This window comes from Aplidium turbinatum, chromosome 15 (genome assembly GCF_918807975.1).
Source record: "Aplidium turbinatum chromosome 15, kaAplTurb1.1, whole genome shotgun sequence".
Classification (NCBI taxonomy): Eukaryota; Metazoa; Chordata; class Ascidiacea; order Aplousobranchia; family Polyclinidae; genus Aplidium; species Aplidium turbinatum.
Window position 1 is genome coordinate 1,127,420 of NC_137486.1, and position 20,977 is coordinate 1,148,396.

Genomic DNA, 20,977 nt, shown 5'->3' on the forward strand with positions numbered 1-20,977 from the left:
CATAAAAGAAGACACCCAATCTGGACACACTCAAGATGGAGCTCAAAAACGTTTGGTGCAGGATATCGCCCGAAAATCTTTTGGAAGTTTAAGTGATACATGCCAAATCGCCTGCAATTGGTCATTAAAAACAAGGGCAATATGACAAAATATTAAGAAAAGTCGATGTTTTAAAAGATATTGTTGTATAGAAAATGTTTGTTTTTCTTGAAAATTTAAAAAGGTCCGAAGTCATTTTGCGGTAGCTGTAAGTGATTGAGTTGAAAGAAATTTGGCACGGCCGTAACACCTTCAGAAAAATTTAAGATATGAAGGGAAAATAAAAAAAAGAAGATGTTACAAAAAAAAATCATGTTTATGTCTATAAGTTAGTACTTTTGAATAGTTAAAATGATTGCCGCTGGTTTGGATCAACAAATGTGTGGCCTACAGCTTGGATTGAAAGGAAATTATCGGGTACCGTAGCCTAGTTATCCCAACCAGTAAAAATTTGTTCCAAGAACCCAGTTAGCCTAACAGTTCATTTTTACATTTTAGTAACAGAGAACTAAATGTGTGGCCTATCATTTTAACGTCGCTAAACGTTGAAATACCGTAGCCTAGTTATGCCTGCCAGCAGAAATTGCCGTTTCTACATCGTTTTAACGTGGCTAAACGCTGAAATCATGTAGGAAAGAGAACTTTAGCTGACTAGGATATTTCACAATATCGTTTCTTTTATAGTTAAAATTATCGAAGCTTTAGATGAGTGGGGTTTAGACCTAACCATTGAGATCTTAAAAATAAAAAGCGAATTCAATTTATTTTTGAACTATTAATGTTTGCTCAGATAAAATTGACGTGTATCCTGCATCGCCTTGTGCATGCAAACTTAGAATATATTAGAATCCTCAACTATTACAAAATTCTAAATCCAATGACGCCTTCTGTTTATTTATAGTAGAGAATTTTGTATTTTATTCCACAATATCGTTTCTTTTATAGTTGGAATTCTCGAAGCTTTAGATGAGAGGGGTTTAGACTTTAGACCTAACCACTGAGATCTTAAATCATATTTATGACACTGGAAAGACCCTAGAGATATGGTACGTTCCATATTCATAACGTAATCAAAGAAAACCGGAGCAACAGAATGCTCAGTTGCTCACTCCACAGAACAATTAGCCTTGTGAATCACCTAACAAACATCTTACTCCAAATCATGATGATGAGATTGTGACCAAAACTACAATCGGAAATTTCAACAGCACAGTTTTTATTTGTTCCAGACAAAGGGACCACAAAAAGGAATTTTTACATTAAAAATGATAACAGAGAGATGTATGTCCGATTCTTCTGTTTATTTAGAGAATTTTTTATTTTATTTCACAATAACGTTTCTTTTGCATTCTTGCATTTTATCCAGTGTTTACCTTTGAGTGCCTTCCCAGACGGCAAAATCCGTCATTTTTACATTGATTCAACGTCTGCAGACGTTCGAATCAATATAAAAATGACGAATTTTGTAGTCTGGGTTTGTTCAAAATATGTGTTTTACATCAAAACAACAGTTTTCATGATTAACAATAGGGGTTACTGAGATAAAGTCTCAGCGAAAACGTGTCAACTAAAAAAAGACAGTTGCCAAATAGCGTTTGCCATTAAAGATGAAGTTAAAACCTAAGTGGCAGTTTAGAGTAAACCTATAATTTTTAAATAATTAATTTTTAAAATTAATAATAATTAACAATAATTTAAAAAGAAATTTCAAAAAATCTCTGAATAGGGAACTCTCCGAAAAAGGCTGTCTCCGAATAGGGAACTCTCCGAATCAGACTCTCCTAATCGGACTCGCCGAATCGGACTCGCCGAATAGTAGCAGACACCGAGAAGATTGCCTAGATTTACGCATAAGCTAACATAATTTTGGCACAATTTCGACACTGCGAAAACAAAAAGTCTGTTTGATAAGGAGCAAGTCCGTAGTCAGATGCTGTATCAGCTGAACGAGATATTGGAAAGCGAGGCGCAATGAAGAGTAGATGCTTACAATAATTTGATGTCAACTGGCGTTAAATCAATGTAAATAGGGTGATATTTCTATAAAAGATTCAATTCTCCCAGCTGGGCGCATGTCTAAGCGCTGGTGAAGTAGGAAGTGACCCAAATAAAACATCCAGCAATAATAAGATTGAATCAACATCCTAGTCTGGTGTAGTCTAAGAAACATTTTTTTTTAAATGTTGTGGTCCTTACAAGCGCTTGTGTGGCTTCGGCATTTTTATTGCCGATGTTAACGCGCCATTCATACATCTGCGTCGGCAATTGCCTAGGCTAGCTTCGAAGACTGAGGAGACAATTATGCTAAGCAAAAAAGAGACATTCTATTTTCGCTTATGGATTTCGTTTGTAATGAAATAAAATGCCATCGTGATTGAGGACTGGGGTATAAGGGAAGAAACATTAGTCTACATCATAATTGGGGTTTCTGAAAAATTAATACACGGTTTGCGCAATTGCGCAAACTCTCCAAATATGCTATCATAATTGATAAGATGTGAAATGTGAACCAAGTCACTTGTGTAGTCATACAAAAACTATTCTACAAGTAATGTGCAACCTAAGGGCGCTTGTCGTTTGGTTGAGAAGCTTTTGCCAAGCCAAGACTACCCAGGTAGCAAAAATGTATAATTTTACATTGTTTTAAGCTGGGTTTAGACTACGTGCGTTTTACGTGCGGTTTTGTTGCGTTGCGATTTACGTGCGTGTTGTCTCAAACAGCTCGCGTTTACACTACTTGCGGTTTTCATGCGTCCAGTGTTACGTCATTTTGAAAATATAGGTTATTCCCCTACATTGATGTCAATCAGCTGATCTACTTGACATCACTTCAGTTCTGTCAATGCGATCATTGCAAATCGTAATACATGTTGAGTTTTACTTCCTCTGCACAAATGACTTTCACAGAAAGAAACAAGCTCATAACACAAGTAATTGAACTCTAGACTACACTAGCTATTAGCACACAATGATATCAAAGTAGAACACTTTTGAGGGTCATATATTGCGAGTGGAAAAGCCAAAAAAAAATTACTTATCAATATGGAGTGCAGAGTGGCATCCAGGTTTTTCAAACCATCCAGAATTTTAAAGCAATGCCAGATACATTTAATTACACCGAGTGGGTTCTTGTGTTAAAATAAACTTTGTTACATGTGGACCAACACCAAGAGTGTATCACTGGAATTTTTAGACAGGCTATGTTTTTAGAATAACCTTGGATTCTAAACTTATGTTTAGCAAACACTTCGAAAACTAAACTGTCTATTTCTGGGCTATATAATATATTTTTTGATTAGATTGACCTTGCATTCCAACCATTTTACCCCTGACCTTGGTATCTTTGTTCAACAACCTTGCTTGTTTTATAACCTTCGAGGAATAACTTTGAATTCTTTGTTGGCTTTTTAGTAGATTGGTTTGTTTATTTAAATGTTAAAAGTTAAAACTATACCACAAGTCTACTGCTAAAAATTGCTTTCCTACTTTGCACTCAGCATAAAGAGCACTAAAAATGCCGGCAATGTAAACCACTGAGCAATGCAATTGTATATTTGTGTAAATATACACTATACAATACAGGGTGTATGAGACCTCACAGATCACTACCATTTGTGACGGACTAAATTTTCTGATATTATGACAGGCTATAGTTTAATAGCTGTTTATTTTCTGCTTTCATAAAATATTAATAGGCTAAAACAAAAAAAACTGAATGCAATTCAACTTTATTTGTCACCAGCGAATCAAAACAAAACATAGTATTTTTGCATGTTAGCAGTTTTCTGTATTATATACTTGTTTATAGGCTATGCACAAATAATGAAAAAAGTAGATGCTACAAATTTGGTAGAAGCAAATAAAATAGCACTAACAGAATTAAAAAGGTTGCAAAGTCACAACAATGACAAATATGGACAAAGAATTCTTTGTAATAGCAATGTTGATAATAATAAACCACCATTATAGTTGACAATTTTTGGCTGTTTATCAACAAATCTATAGGCCAGCAATGGCAGTTATTCATCACAACAAATAATTTTCAGTAAACAAATTTTCTTGTATTAATCTGCCTAATGATGGCAATTACAATATTCTATATTGACATGTTTGTGTCACACATGTATGGAATAATGTCAGGTAATATTATACTTTTGTCAAATCAATTGTAATGCCTAAGAACACATACTATAACATGATATGTTATGTGTGTGTTCTAACCACCAAATTCCTTTAAGGGTGATTGTAATGAAATGCACAGCCAAAGTAATCATAAGAACAAATGACTTCAGAATAATTAATTTTAAAAGTGATTGTAATAAAACACATAGTCAAAGTAACCATAAAAACCCATAACTTCAAAACTGAAATACAAAAACAAAATGAAATAGGCTATAAGCAAATGTACACCTCAAGTCTACATGTATACTTTTGAAATATTGTATCATACTAGAGTAGGTGTAATGTATTAATTCTGATATAGTACATATATGTCTATGACAGTACAATGATTATGCAGTTCAAATTCTTTATCATGGACTTTATATTGATGTAGAAAGTGCAAGACTTCAAATTTCAACAGCAGAAGAATCATCATGAGTCCGATAAGACCACAAACATATCTGCAAAACAAATGAAATTACAATCAACGAAGATACACACAAATGCAGTTTTTATGTTCATAGCAATATGTGACTGAGAGACATAGCCTATAAACCTCTGAGAAGGAATATTACTTTATTTTGTCTACAAAGAACAATGGACAAGCCAAAATAGTGTTCGCACTGTTTGGTAATAATGGCAATTGTATCAACTATCAGCTACACTTTGTTTTTATGCAGTATGCTCAAGATATGCATTTGAAATAAGATCATAATTGTATGAGGTTCTGGGGCCGAAATATCATCCTACAACAAACCAATATAAACTAGGTTGTATAATATAATTAGGAACGGCATAGCAGTAATCTACAAACACATTGCTCACTCAACTAGTTGACAATTAATTTGGCCTATTTCAATGTATGAGGTGAAATGTGCCATGTAGGCCTACACTATAAGGGAAGTTTGGACAACATTAGCAAATTTTCAAAACTCTATTGAAAGCCAACACAGCACTATACAAACCTTCAAAACACCAGTCACTCTTTGTGGCCATGATAAAAAATAAAATGTTTAAAACAAAGCTTCAATTTAAAATCAAGATTTGTGATACAAACTTCTATAGAAGTCCAGTTTTAATGAACTTGGTCAAATATAAAGTGTGTGTCTTAATACAAAATATACATTATTAGGCCTTAAAGTGCATGAAACGACACCAAAGCAAGGTAAACTTTTATGGGGGGCAAGCATCTCAGAACTTTTGCGTTGTCTATGTTGTATTACAAATTTTCATTTGTTTTAAACTTTGGTGTCCCCCCAAATATTTTTATAGATCTCCCACTGGACATAACTAGCATGTTTGCGATGACTTTTAAATGTTAAATATGCCTTCAATTGAATTCATTTTTCTTTGTTGAAACGCAAATCAAGCAATATTGTGTCAAAAAAAGCCTCTACAAGTACCGGCATGCGAAACTACCAGGAATAACCTATCAAGGATTTTTCAGTCAGAGGATAATAAAGATTCAACAACCAAACAGCAATAAAGCCAGCAAAAAGAAAAGGTGGCAAAACCATAATGGTTTAAGTGAAATAATCAGCACTTCCAAATATAGAATAGGTAGGCTATTTGGTATGATCATTAGCTTCATACTTTAAAATAACATTTAGGTAGTAGGAACTTGATAGTCAACTAGTCATTTTACTCACCTTCTGGTTATGGTAGCCTCTCATAATGACATAAGCATGGTGATCACTGGTTGATTTTACTTCAAAACTTTCATAATCATAGCCTAGATTTTTTTATGTGTAACAATCTATCGAAAATAAAGTTCAAAACGGTGGCCTAAACCTTGAAGAATGAAAAATAAATTAAGTTTGACCAAGAAAAACACTACTGAGAGGCATCTATCTTGCTTAAAAATACAATAAAACCCTTTCAAAAAGTCTAAACTTCAGCAAAATCTGCCCAACAAGTCACTTTTGATGTAAAAAGCAATTTTACTATCAATACTTCACAAAAAACTAACCTACCTCGGTGTTTTTTTGCAAAACTACCTAGACTGACTTAACAAATACGCGACCTAGGATTCGTTGCGACAGCTTCAGCTTCCACTCAGTTCGGATCGCTTGCGACGGCTTGCGATTGTCGGAGTGCTTACGCACAGAAAACGCATGTAGTCTAAACCCAGCTTTAACGTAGCTAAACGTTTAAAAAACCCATGTAACTTGGTTGTTTTAGTAGGCTTAAGCTGGTTCTATCAGTTTGTGATTTAATTTCCACCTTTCCTTGTAATACACTTATCAACTTAAACAATGTCATGGCAGAGTAAGTAAGCGTGGCAGAGCTAATAGACTCAAAATGAAAGTAATGGGACTACAAATCCTCACTAAACCAACCAATAAATGGTCTTGTTGCACCTAAAATGACAACCTTATCTTTTACTAATCTCTGGAGCTGATGTAAACCTTAAAAATCATGTCGACTTATTCTTGATGCCTGCCCTTATCGAAAATTGTTCTTTATAATACCGCTTTAAAGGTGGGTTACGACTATGAACAAAAGAATAAATTTTAAACTTCAATTTGTATTGAAAATACCTGACGTAATGTCTTCTAACCTTATCACATATTTCTTCATTACGTAATGTCTTATAAGAATGAATTGCAAGCGAGTCAATTCACTAAAAAGGAGAGCAATGGGCCCACGAATCCTCATTGAACCAATCAGTAAAAAGTCTTGCTGTGCCTATTGATCTCTGGAGCTGAAATAAACCGTTTTAAAAATATGGACATTTGATATGGGATTTGACTACATATATTACATATCAATTTTAAAGTGGATATTTTGTTCCACTGAACTTCAAAGTCAAAACGTATTTGTTCACCACCACCAAACCACTTGTGACGATCAAATTTGTTAATTCATTATCAATCTTCGAAATTTGCAATTGCCGACACGGATGCATGAATGGCGCATTAGCGTCGGGAATAAAAATGCCGAAACCACACGAGCGCTTGTAAGGACCACAAGATTAAAAAAAAAAAATTTAATTACAAACAATTTTGGACATACAGTATTACTCATAAAATGGCCGATATATCGATACATCTCTACATGTCAAATTGACGGTGTCAACGTACAACACTGCAAATAAATAATGAAAAAAAAGTCACATAACTGATTAACTTCCACCGAGTGAGGTCGTGTGGCTTATTGCGTCACAATGCTCTGGGAAGGAGTCAGAAAATTTCTACACTAACGCTACTATTTTCTGCTGTGCAAAGTTTCACAGGCTTTTTTCTTTAAGTTTATTTTTGCGTGTCATGTGAGCGAAAGTGAATTTTTTTTGGGTTTTTTCTTTCTTACTGTAAAACCAAAACTTAACAAATTTTGTTGCATCTTGCTGTAATAGCCTACTCGTATAATATAATTTAGTAACCAACCTTGCCGTATCATTAGTACTCGGAGATCAAAGCCAGACATTGTGACGTAAAACTTGAACTAAATTCCGCGTGATTGGTGTAGAAGTACCTGCACTCCTATCGATTCTTAGCAAAGAATTCACCTTTTTTACGCTGATTCAATGTCATGAATCGTTGAAGCAACGTAAAAATCGAAAGTTTTCCTCCTTGAATGGAAGCTAAGGGATACATTATTCACATTGTCTAGATGCGCGCTAGAATGCGCTGGAAAATATATTATTGCAACAATTGTTCGTGCTATGCAATGACGATTTGTATCGCTAGTTCCTGTGTTATTTCTCGATGGACAAATATGACCGATCTAGATGGTACTTCCCGCTGACATCACATGCTGCGACGGCGGACATGTCCGATGTCCAACGTGAATTTCGAGGCCTGAGCTTACATTATAAAGCTTGGCGATATACAATGTCATTTAGACGCAAACAAACATCAATGCTGACAAACAAACATCAGCATTTTGAATGTAAGCAATCAGTCGGCTAGAAAGTTTGCCCCCCCGGCAATTTTCAAAACCCGGCGCCTATGCATCTTTATGTAGAATTTTATGTTGTTATGTTTTGATTCAGGTAACCGGACAATTTGGAGTGAATGTTCAATGTGCCCAGCCGGATTTCGAACAAATAGCCGGAAACAATGTGAAGAATGTTCTGTTGTCCCATCGCTATATCAATGGATGTATCTTGGTTTTATGGCAATGCTTCCTCTATGCTTAAACTGGATTTACATTTTTTATTATCATCAGTCATGGCAGTATGTGTTGTAAAATTTACAGTCTACAGATTAATATTTTTTGTTAGTTTAAATTTTTTTAAATTAATATTCCTGTTTTGAAATGACATGATGCAATAGCCTAAGTCTTAAAGTTCTGGTGGAACACCTCATTTGGGCACATGCAAAATAAGTACACTCACTTTGTCACCATTTAATTTAGTTCTAGTGATGAATGATGATGCAGCAGCAATATCTTGGCCGTATGTTGGCTAGAGAAGTGCAATCCCAGCCAGAAGCTGAATCTTCCAGCTTTGATAATATCTTCTTTATAGATTGCACTGAGAAACACAATTTTTGGTGACTGATCTAACAGTTGTTTTTAGCTAATTTTGGGACGCTGAATCATTTTTTTGAATCACGTCATTTTTGAGCTAACGATCTATCATTTTGTTTCATAACCCACAAAAGTACAACTTTTTAAACATCTGCACTATAAAACGTTTTAAGCCTTACATGCAGTAGAAAGTCCTTCAGTGGTTTTTAAACTGAAACATTTGTACAACTATTCTCTGCTATATTAAATGGATTTTGCTTTTGCAGGCCAATATAAATGCAAGATTTAGGCAAAAATTTACCCTTGTGCAGTAGCCTATTTTTTCTGGCTTGCTCAAGCTGTAGACAGTCTTGCTTAATACTCCAGCAATAGTCAGCCACCATAATTATGTAAATCTTATCTTTCCTGATAGGGATACTTTTACTCTATCACCTTTAAATCTCTGTGGAGTCTTTTTCAAACACATCAAGGTTTTTCGGAAAACTAGCAAGCTGGCTATGCTAAAAATAAATCTTTACCCAATACCCATGCTATTCTTGAGGCGATGTGACCTTCAAACAATTTCATGTAATCCTCTACACAGGTCTCAAGATAGCCCTTGACAAGGTTCTTACATGATAATCAAGTTTTTGTTTCCAGTTTTGACATTTTTTCTATTAAAAGTTTATCTTTGATTGGCTGTCAAATTTGTGGACAAGTATCTACCAAAATGAGGTAGGCCTATTTTAAACAATTGCCATAAGTTGACAAATGACAATACTTTAATAAGTGGGTAAATAATTTTTTTCTCCTATCCATCCAATATCTAGTAATCTTTCTCTCTGCTATTCCACATACACAGATATAGACCGGGAGCCCGCGACGTCCACCCTAGGTGAAAAAGTTACCAATTTCTATTCATACAGCGATGTCCGGTGGTATGTGAGTACTCATAATCTGGAAGTCTGCCGGGCCGCCAGTGGTGGGTATGGGAATGGGGGGCATTTTTCATGGCCCAAAAAATGCGCTAGGTCAGCTGAAATAGTTACCGCTTGAAACTTAGTTGGTTGTAAAGTAGATTGTTTCTAGATGATTGTCTGGTATGTGACAGACATTTTCGGTGGTGGGGGGGGCTCTGACAGACAAGTTTTGTACCCCCCAAAATTTGCGCTAGGTCAGCTGAAAAAGTTACCGGATAAAACCAACTGATTATTAATCTGTGAGTGTTAAGCTTCACAAAAATATATGTGACAGACAAATTTGGTGGTGGGTGTCCCCTGACAGACGACCTAAAGTAGGTGACCCCCTTAACTGAGCTAGGTCAGCTGAAATAGTTACCGGATAAAACCAACTGATTATTAATGTGTGAGTGTTAAGCTTTACAAAAATGTATGTGACAGACAAATTTGGTGGTGGGTGTCCCCTGACAGACGACCTGAAGTAGGTGACCCCCCTAACTTGAGCTAGGTCAGCTGAAATAGTTACCGGATAAAACCAATTGAAAATTAATGTGTGAGTGTGAAGCTTCACAAAAATGTATGTGACAGACAAATTTGGTGGTGAGTGTTCCCTGACAGACGACCTGAAGTAGGTCTAGGTAACCCCTTCCCTTTTTGAGCTAAATCAATGACAGGAGTTACCGCTAAAAAAAACTTGAAGAAGTGTTTTGTTTTATGTGTGCACAACAGAAAATAAGTATTACGTATAACAAGCAATGTAACTACTAATGGAATACCAGAATAGAAATGATGCAAATTGAGCAAGCACCCAATTTGGGTTAGGGTTAGTTAGATCTATAATAACAATCACTGTTAAGGGTAGCCTATTAATACTTGAAAAGTTTTTGTCTGAACTTTTCGTCAACACTGAACAGTCTAGCCTATATAAGAAAAAATGTTTGGCAATGGTGGTGAGTCATTGACTGAAAAAATAATTCCAAGTAAGATTCATCTTCCGAGTCGAAATCTACGCTCCACTGTTCATCACAACTCTCAATGTTATCCTCAGCACTTCTTTCCTCCGATTTAGCCTACTAAATAGCTCAGATGGTATAGCTGCGCCTTCAAACCAGCTTGGAATGATAACTTCATTTGCTTTCGACCAGCCATAATAGTGACATTTGCTCGTTTTCTTTAACAAATTCTGTGATTGCGTAATTGTTTCGCGGCATGCCGGCATCTTCGGCTTGTTCTAAGCCTGCAAGATATCTTAACTCTGTTACAGAAGCAGGTCTCTGTGTAACTGTGACACAACATCTTTTTATGGCACTTTTTGAGTTCCTAAAGCCAATTATTCCTTTTAGCTGCGACGCAGCGTCTCTATTCGCAGTTTGCTCTAAAGACAGGTCGACTGCCGTCCTAGAGTAATCCTTTTTGGTACGCCTAACTAAGAAAGCACAATTATCCAGTATAGCCCTCAGTTTCGGATCCGCGTTTTTTAGTTTGTTGTAAAACAACGATCCCCATCTTGCATAATTTGGACGATTCAGAGCGAAATATATTTCTAAAAGTATTGGTTCAATAACCATGTAACCACTTACGTCGTTCATCCTGACGCATCTCTGCACTTCTCGATAGAGTCGGTTTATTAAGAACACGTATAGTGTCCAGAACTGACAGGTTTCACCAAACACTCCATTCATGGACCTGTTAAAGCATTCTTCATACTTCTTCCGATGTTCGGTGACGACCGGATTGGCCAACAGGCCAAGCATACTTTTACTTTATCAGGGTCAGTTGGAATAGTGGACATGACTTGCTGGAAGTTGTCAATTTCATCTGCATCTAAAGTTGTCAAGAATCGATCGTATAGCTTTCTTTCCATGACCTTGGCTGTAATTTCGTGCACACGAGTACAGTACACCTGTTGTAAAATTTCCTATAATGAACCCTTGTAATAATCCCTCGGCAAGGATCTTTGACTCCGACAATATGGACTCTATCCCGCAATCATTTATGAAGGTTCCTTTTGCTCCGAAAAATGCAAGATCCATGTGGAAATTCCCAAGCATAATGAGGAGATTGTTAAAAAGAGGGGCTTCAATGGCTTGAATAAAGTAGGCTTTTTGTGCAACCAGGGGTGTGCAACAGCTACGTCATACGTCACCACGGCATATTATTGATGAGTTTCAGTTGCAACCTTCATGGTTCTAACCAGTAACCAGTGTTTCTTTAACAACGTTATTGTTAGTTGGTGATCTTGTTATTGAGTCCATGTAACATATTCGCTGTAGCTGTAGGCAATCCACTCTATATTTGCTCATGAAACCAGCATAGAGTGGAGTTGCAAAATCTCTACTTTTGCTGAACCAATACATATCTAGCGGCTTCATTTTGCATGTTAAGATGGACTCTTTATCCATTATTTCCTGAATATGATCAGATGCTTCTCTCCCACGGAACGTGATTCTTACTTTCTTCCTGTGCTAAAGCGGAGTGTGCAAATTCCGGCTCTAAACTTTTTACATCATTGTAGTTAATTGTGTGGCCTTTCCTGTTAGGTATCTGCAAAGTTAACTTGGAACCTGTCATTGCTCCTAAACCAAGTATTGTGTGCTTCCATGGCTTTACATGACCTCGACTGACGTTATACACAGCATCTGACTACATTGATTCTACTTTTCTTTCCATTGCGTCTGTGCGAGAATCACTGAATTTGGATTTCAACCCGCATAATAGTGGGATATAGAAGAGTTGCAATCATTCGGGAAGTTTTGGGACCATATCCTTCAAGATATCTATGATTGTTGGATTTGGGGTTTTGGTTTTGAGTAGCGCGTAAGTTCAATATTTCATCTCGTAAGAGAAGTGCCACTGCTCGAATCTGATCATCTTGATTGGCACTATAATCGCCTATCAGAGCATATTTTTCTTCTTGGGCGGAGAGAAGTGAGGTGTAAATAAAATTGCCTACTTATTGTTTGTGCTTTACCAAACTTATGAGAAATTTTCCTCACAAGGTTCTTTGTGGTATTGGTGAAGGAAGTGAGTTTGGCGAGATGAAATATTCCAGTTTGTGGTGGTTTAGGGATTGCTTTTAGTCTCTCTATCAAAATGAACCCGGCAAAACTTGTGATACTCTGCTTCTAAGGCAATTAAGTCCACACCACTACGAATTAGCGATTTAATCCTTTCGTTTTTAGAAAACACTGCTCTTGACTTAAATGATTCGCATCCATCCATCGTTGAGACCTCAACGGTATTTTATTTTTTTGTATTTTGCTTACGGCCGCAAAATATACAGGATCCTTTCAATAAACCTATTTTGTCTGACTTAAGGAGCGAGCTTCTGCATCTTGTTTCAACTTTAGCGACTTTAGCAGAAGATAAAGCAACTGCCTCAGGTTGAAATGTTCTTTTAACTGCTGTAGCCTACAGGTAAACTTTTTGTGACATGGCTGATGATAGACACCTGTGGGTAACGCAGAGGAACTTGTCTGAATGATTTTACGTGTGGTGACAGAAAAGCAATCGGATGATAATAATTGTAGTCGAATGCTGGCAATGTTTTTCCATGAAGTCCTGATTGTTACATTCCAAACTTTACATTTTGCATCGCCTGCAGTCGTGCTTCAGCAAATAAAACATAGTTGTGAGCCTAAAGAGTTTGACGTACGTCAACCTAAAGTTAAATTAGCAACATGTTGGTTACTAATCTATAGTTTTGCGTTGCAAATCGCGATATACAGTAATTGTATACGAGTTAATCTCATGTCAAGTGCTTCCATATCGCGTACGAAATACCATTCTTTATCATGATAGTTACTATACGGTACCTTAGTCGCACTCGCATCCTCATCGGTTCGCGGAGTTATGATGATTGTAGGCAACTGATCAAAGACACACTCCTCCATTTGGTAATTGTTTGTCTGTAAAATATCACTCCGAAATTCGGACATTCTTTTGAAGTCTGTCCAGTTAAGTTACTGCTGCTTTTCCAACATGTTTGTTACTAAAAATCAGGGACCTGCTAAAAATCTTGCTTATCTTTTGAGTAACTCCTAGAATTATGGCTACGGTAAATAAAACCTTGGTGTGATAGGCGAAACATTACTGGCTTGAAAATAATAAAGTAGCCAAGTCACCTGATAATTCTTGTAAAGTTAGAGTAGCCTACCTATTGCAGACATTACCTGGGCAGTGGGCATTACCAGACATGCAGTACGGTAAATCAAACTATAGGAGCAAATAGTTGCAATACTTGTATTGGCTAATAACGTACACTAATTACTCCCAGACAGCACATCAACCGTTTTTTTTTTATTGATTCAACGTCTGCAGATGTTGAATTGATGTAAAAAACGGTTGATTTGCTGTCAATGTTTTTTCGAAAGGATGTTTTTTACACTGTTTTTGTATCATATTCTTCAACTTAGCCTACTAATATTTATCCATACTCGTTAGATCGCTGATTTGTTGCGTAGCTTAAACTAAATTGTCACTGACTGCCTCTTTAAAAAGTCTTGTTCATGGAATAAAGGTTTGGAGGAATAAAAAACGTAGAGTACATGATTATTTATCATTGTGATGTCATATACAGCAGTAGCTTATTGTAAGGAGTTTCGAAAAAAGTGTTATCACATAGCTAAATGGTTAGGGTATAGTCAGATGATCAAGCGCTTTAAGGAGTGAATTGTTAGTAATCATCGTTCTTAGTGAATTGTTAGTAATGTTCTTAGAATTGTTCGTTGCCCACTGTGACACAAAAGCAAATGATTCCTTTCAAACTGATTTAACAGCTTGCACTTGGGCTGTAAAATTCCAATCACAAAACTCGCTAAAAGTAAGCCAACCGTATTTCTCTATTTCAGAGAGCAAATCAACCCTTTTTTAAATTGATTCAACGTCGAACCAATTGAACCAATGTAGAAAACGGTTGATTTACTGGCTGAGATTGTAGTGAGCCAAGCAGATGCAAAAACGCTTGATAAAGTTCCTTGCACTGAAACTATTTTTATTTGTGTAGACAAATGAAGTAGATAAATCACGTTCTGTTACTTAGTATACCGTACTTCAAAAGCACAGCTAACAAATCTCTCCTATAAATCGACTTAGTGCAAACCTGGGGGTTACCCAGGCCTATTTCAGGTCGTCTGTCAAGGAACACCCACCACCAAATTTGTCTGTCACATACATTTTTGTGAAGCTTAACACTCACACATTAATTTTCAATTGGTTTTATCCGGTAACTATTTCAGCTGACCTAGCTCAAGTTAGGGGGGTCACCTACTTCAGGTCGTCTGTCAGGGGACACCCACCACCAAATTTTTCTGTCACATATATTTTTGTAAAGCTTAACACTCACACATTAATAATCAGTTGGTTTTATCCGGTAACTATTTCAGCTGACCTAGCACAGTTAGGGGGGTCACCTACTTTAGGTCGTCTGTCAGGGGACACCCACCACCAAATTTGTCTGTCACATATATTTTTGTGAAGCTTAACACTCACAGATTAATAATCAGTTGGTTTTATCCGGTAATTATTTCAGCTGACCTAGCGCAAATTTTGGGGGGTATAAAACTTGTCTGTCAGAGCCCCCCCACCACCGAAAATGTCTGTCACATACCAGACAATCATCTAGAAACAATTTACTTTACAACCAACTAAGTTTCAAGCGGTAACTATTTCAGCTGACCTAGCGCATTTTTTGGGCCATGAAAAACGCCCCCCATTCCCATACCCACCACCGGCGGCCCGGCAGACTTCCAGATTATGAGTACCCACATACCACCGGACATCGCTGTATGAATAGAAATTGGTAACTTTTTCACCTAGGGTGGACGTCGCGGGCTCCCGGTCTAATAGTAGAGATACTACTTCGTGTATCCCTGCTGCTGCTGACTAAGAAGGACACATATGATATTAAGATCAAACTAATTTATTCTATTACATTAATTCTATAATTATATATTTAATTAATTAATTAAATCAATTTAATTTAATTTGCTCTGCTTTGCCTTTTTGCTAGCATTGACCACTTTTTGTAGTATTAATAGTTTTTGTTGTTTTAATTAATTAATTAATTATTTAACTGATTCTATTTGAATAAGGGCCTTCTGATGATCCCCTTTTAGAGTGAAACAGCCTGTAAAGGTTTTAGACAATAGTAACTATATTTGATATAAGATCATCACAAATGTGTTTGTGATAATACTTCTAAAATTCAATGACTTGTTATGTTTTCGTATTCTTTACGAAGACTAATTGTATGTTCAATTGGGACCACACCATATAAATTGCCAATATGGAGGAGGACGCAGCTTTAGCTCCCCTTATGGTTATGAACAATCGCTGTTCAGTTGAGTTGTAGATCGGTATCCCCAACTCCTCCAGTAAACTATGTATGTCATACATAAAGCAGGGGTCGATCTTAACTTTTTTTTTCACTAGCCTACCGGACTAGTTGCTCCCCGTTTTCACTAGCCCGCACAATTTTTCACTAGTCAGACCAGTTTACTGACTTTTCACTTGTCTGATGACGCATTAAGATAAGTGTTTTGGCTTAGACTGAAACTATCTGAAGTAAAGGCTTTCAGATTTCAGTACGCACAAAAACGCCTTCTCGTACTACAGACGCAAACAATGCAATTTTAAAACATCAAAAATAAATGTGGCATGCGGTGTGTGCTTAATATTTATTTATGTTGTAATAATACATTGTGTGCATCTTTAGTACGAGATAACAAGCCGCTCGCCAGGGTGGTACAATACATAATATTCGTTCACTGTGAAAAGAAATGGACTATTGGATGGATTGCGTTTGGTTTGGCCTCTACCGTCAGACCTGTCTGGCTTGTTGGGTCAGCATAACTCTTTAGGTCACGGAGGCACACGTGCTCTTCAACTACGACAAGGTAGCAATCCAAAGAAGATAGAAAAAACGAAACAAAAGTCACATGAAATATTGTTTGTAAAAATGTTCAAGCTTGGGGATTAGGGTGGCTCATTTTCCTTGATGTTCTTTAAAATTTTTGTCAGTTTGGAATAATGTTCCATTTTGCTCACTAATATTTGCAAACCAAAAATTTTTGTTGGGTTTTGACCTTTGACCCTGGTTCACTCAAGGAGAAATTCTAAATTTTTCTGAAAAATTAGTAAATTTCGAAGTGGTTTAGCAGTATCTGAACAGGGGATTTCTCAAAATTTGACCACGTGATTTTGACGTCACTTCCCCTGTTAATTTCCACGTGGAACATCTTCACCCTGCTCCAAGTCTGAGAGTCATTAATAGTGCATGCTTTTAGTATCCTTTTAGTTCATTTTACAGCCTTTTCGCGGTCAGTGAATCTATAATCACAGACCAACAAAAAAATTTGGGCACAAAAGGAGAGAGTTATTTTAAAGCATGTCAGGGCCCCTGATTCCGAAAATGCACTTAGTTTTTTCGAATTGGTTCTAGTTTTCGAGATATTCGACAATGAAAATATTTTTGAAATTGTTACTCAAAACCTTTCAATTAAAAAATTACTTATTTTCAGCCCTGTTTGCTATTATGATGTCATAATTGCATTTGTCTAGTTCAATTAGTTGATATGGTATGAAAGTTCAAAACGCAAGCAAGGGTTGAAATGAACTGTGATTAACGTAAGGGAAACATGAATACTCAATGACAACAGTTATAAATTAGTAGGCCTACATCACATGAAAAATAGCCCGAAATGTGTTTGGGAATGCAGCCTTATACTGAAAAGGTAGGCCTACTGAAATGGATACTTGTACAAATGAAATTTTACTCTAAGCCTTTGCTAAGGCCAAGTCTTTGCTGCAAGACGTTTTTTTTTCTGGTCTATTAGGCTAATAAGTGACATATAGGCTAGTAAAATATGCCTTTGACAAGTAGGATGCTGTACAAACAATCCAGATATATTTTACTGCATGAGGCAACGCATAGGAGTAACGCATTCTACGATAGATACAGCGCTATATAAAAACAAGCATTATTATTACTTTGACATGAAGCTGGGTGATCCAAGATAAGTCCTGGGTTCCTCCTAAAGTATGCAAACATTGCACTCAAACCCGTTTTTGATGGGCTTAAAGCTAAGAAGAAGTTCAGAGTGCCATGGCATAAAGAGAGCCGTGGAATCACCATGAAAATTGATACTTCTGCACGGTGACCATGTTCGAAGGAAGTTGGAACATCATGGAGTGTGCAAGGCAGCCATTGCGTGGACGATTTGCTTGAAACAATAGGAAAACGGGCATGACTGAGAGTAACCTCAATACCTTCAGCAATGTTTCAGAGCAAGGTCAACCTTTTTTCTCAAAACCATTTCTACCACCTACTGTAGTAGTAAAAGATTTACTTATCAAAAGTGGTAGCTGGAATCTTGGCTCATCTCGATCAACGTGACATTCTTGACTCCAAGGCCAAGATTACGTTCTTCGCAACAAGGATAAAAATCTAAGCAGCTACTTTACTGAAGAACATAACTTTGTATTCTGTAATTACATATATCGCCTTCATACCTTGATGGGTGTTGCTCAGTAGGCCTACCATAATAAAGAGTTGTGTTTGTTCATCGATAGCTTTGTTTTGCTTATTTGTCTAGTTTGTTAAGCAAAACAATGTATACCGTAAAACGCCCTAACTTTAGACGGGACCCTAACTTTAGCCGAAACCGGATTTGTGATGTCAAAGGGTACTGGAGCAAAACTGCTTTGCTTATCACATTCATATAGGATATACACTAGAGTGGTTCAAAAAAATACAATTTTCTCAGAATCTTCCTCCACAAGGCTTAAAATGTGCCATTTCCCCATGGAAGTGCCCTTGCAAAAAATTAGACTGATTGGAAGTCGTTTAAAGGTCAATCAGATTTTCACTTTTTTACCACATTCTGCCTATGTCAAACCCTATCGCACACAGGCCGATATTGTGTACAAGAATTACAGAGGGGGAAATGCCCGCTATCATCTTGAAAACCACAGCAGAGAATGAGCTAGACTTCTAAATGATGCAGAATTAAACTTAGTGTGTATGTAAACAGATTTATTAACTTAACACCCAACAAAGCAAAAATCTTATTTCCATACTAAACTATCGGCAATTCGGCATCTACCATTATTATTGAAAAACACTCGAAACCGGCATTAGTCTCATCAGTCATCACTTCAATCATTTTCATGAGACTCAGAAACAGTACCAGTACCTACTGCAGTTAGTAAGCATCTACAGGAAAAGGTTTCCGGTGCCAACCAAAGCAACCCTTAATCTCAACAAAGCCTGAAATGAGACTGTGACGAAAACAGTGGCCGAATGTCATATCTGATTTAACACCACAGTCCTTGATGCTAACATTGTATTTTAATTCATTTATCGTGATATGGATGTCTCTTTGTGATAAAAGGAAAATTGTATTATGTTTAAACTTATTTAACCTATCAAAATATTTGAAGTGATGACTGATGAGACTACTGCTGGTTTCGAGTGTTTTTCAATAAAAATGGTAGATGCCGAATTGCCGATAGTTTAGTATGAAAATAAGATTTTTGCTTTGTTGGGTGTTAAGTTAATAAATCTGTTTACATACACACGAAGTTTAATTATGCATCATATAGAAGTCTAGCTCATTCTCTGCTGTGGTTTTCAAAACAATAGGGGGCATTCCCTCTCTGTAAGTCTTGCACACAATATCGGCCTGTGTGCGATAGGGTTTGGCATAGGCAAAATGTGGTAAAAAAGTGAAAATCTGATTGACCTCTAAACGACTTCCAATCAGTCTAATTTTTTGCAAGGGCACTTCTATGGGAAAATGGCACATTTTAAGCCTTGTGGAGGAAGATTCCGAGAAAATTGTGTTTTTTTGAACCACTCTAATATACACTTCAGTAGGGACTATGTGGATTGTTTAAAGATGTTTGGAGAAATCTCCAGCTATGTGGGGGATTAATAATCAACAATTTTTAAAACTCACTAAAACCAGAAAAATTGCACCCTGGAAAACTGACTCCGGTTCATGTACTTTCTGAGTATCCAGAAAAAAATCAGTAAGTTAGAAAGATTTGTAATATGGCAGAGAGTAACATGTTAAAATTTGATGAGTTTACTCCAACTTCAACTAAAAATATAATGGGTGGCCAAAGTAAGGACCTCAACTTCAGACAAAATACCCTAACTTTGGCCGCCACTTAATCCATATTCGTATGGTTCAGTGATGGTATACCAAGGTTCTATTTATACTTTCTTGACATTTCAGATGCCTATATTACCCTTAAGTACCATAACTAAAATGTCTAATAAAAGAAAATATGCAGCATTTAATGATGGGGAAGGTTTCAAGCGAATGTGCCATACCGTACAGTGATAGGGGGTGTTTGAAATTAAATCTGAAATGCTGTCGATGTGGTGATTAGGTCTTCCCATTGATTGATTTTAAGTACATGCACAAACTGTTGACTGATTTTCTGTCTGTTGTTCATTGGTTTTCAGTACATTTACAAACTGTGATTCATTTTCTGTGTTTCTGCTGTAAACTTTGAGTAAAAAAATTTTTTTTACCCCTCCTCCCTCACGTCCCCCCTTAATTATATGAAAAACACAGCTAAAGTTAAAGATAGCAGCCATATGGCTAATTAAAGCAGTTTAATTAATGCGGCTAACTGTAATCAGTCTTAAAATACCATAATTGTGAAGAATAAACCAGTCTCATGTTTTTAGAATTTTTGTTTATTCAAGGACCATTGTTAAAATAATTGATAAAGCAGTTAAAAAAACGGCTAAAGTTAGGGCGTTTTACGGTACATTTTGTTTGTACTTAGTAGCTTAGTTAGTAAGTCTGATGCTGTTGAAGACCAACAAATATATTAACGCAAAACGCACATCTTGCATCCTCACTCCTCAGGCTTACTTCACATCATATTTTGATTGTTACTAGGCCAGTAAACGTTAAATAGCTGTTTGTTTGGGTTGTAATCAACGTGATTGGTTTCAAATAGCGTTTATACAACTCAGAAATGTGCCTGGGATTACTTCCAGTTTTGTCTATATAGTAAACGACACGACGTTAAATTTTAAGGGCTCAAAATCGTGAAAGAATATTTTTGCTGTATCTCAAAATCTAGAGCAATTCGAAAAAACTTAGTGCATTTTCAGAATCAGGGGCCTCGAAATACCTTAAAATGACTCTCACATGTCGTGCCTTTATATAGTTTTTTTTGTTGGCCTTTGAAAATCGATAAACATCGTCAAATGATTCAAGAAACTGAAAGCAGTAGATATATTACTACGGTGAACGGTGCACAAAGAAAATCATGTCTGAAATGTGGTAGAATTCGACATTTTGAGAGTAATACACGTGTCAGTGTTCATGGAGTTGCTAATT

General features: G+C 36.5%; 1 protein-coding gene across 2 annotated transcripts in view; it reads left to right on the forward strand.

Annotated features, from left to right (window-relative positions):
* The window catches only part of LOC145784625 (JNK1/MAPK8-associated membrane protein-like), a 102,020-nt gene that overhangs the window by 24,472 nt on the left and 56,571 nt on the right, over positions 1 to 20,977 (forward strand). For both annotated transcript variants that reach the window (XM_082596491.1, XM_082596492.1), the window contains exon 2: positions 8,195 to 8,378. In XM_082596491.1, coding sequence (XP_082452617.1) covers positions 8,195 to 8,378 — 184 coding nt within the window. The remainder of the gene's footprint in view (positions 1 to 8,194; positions 8,379 to 20,977) is intronic.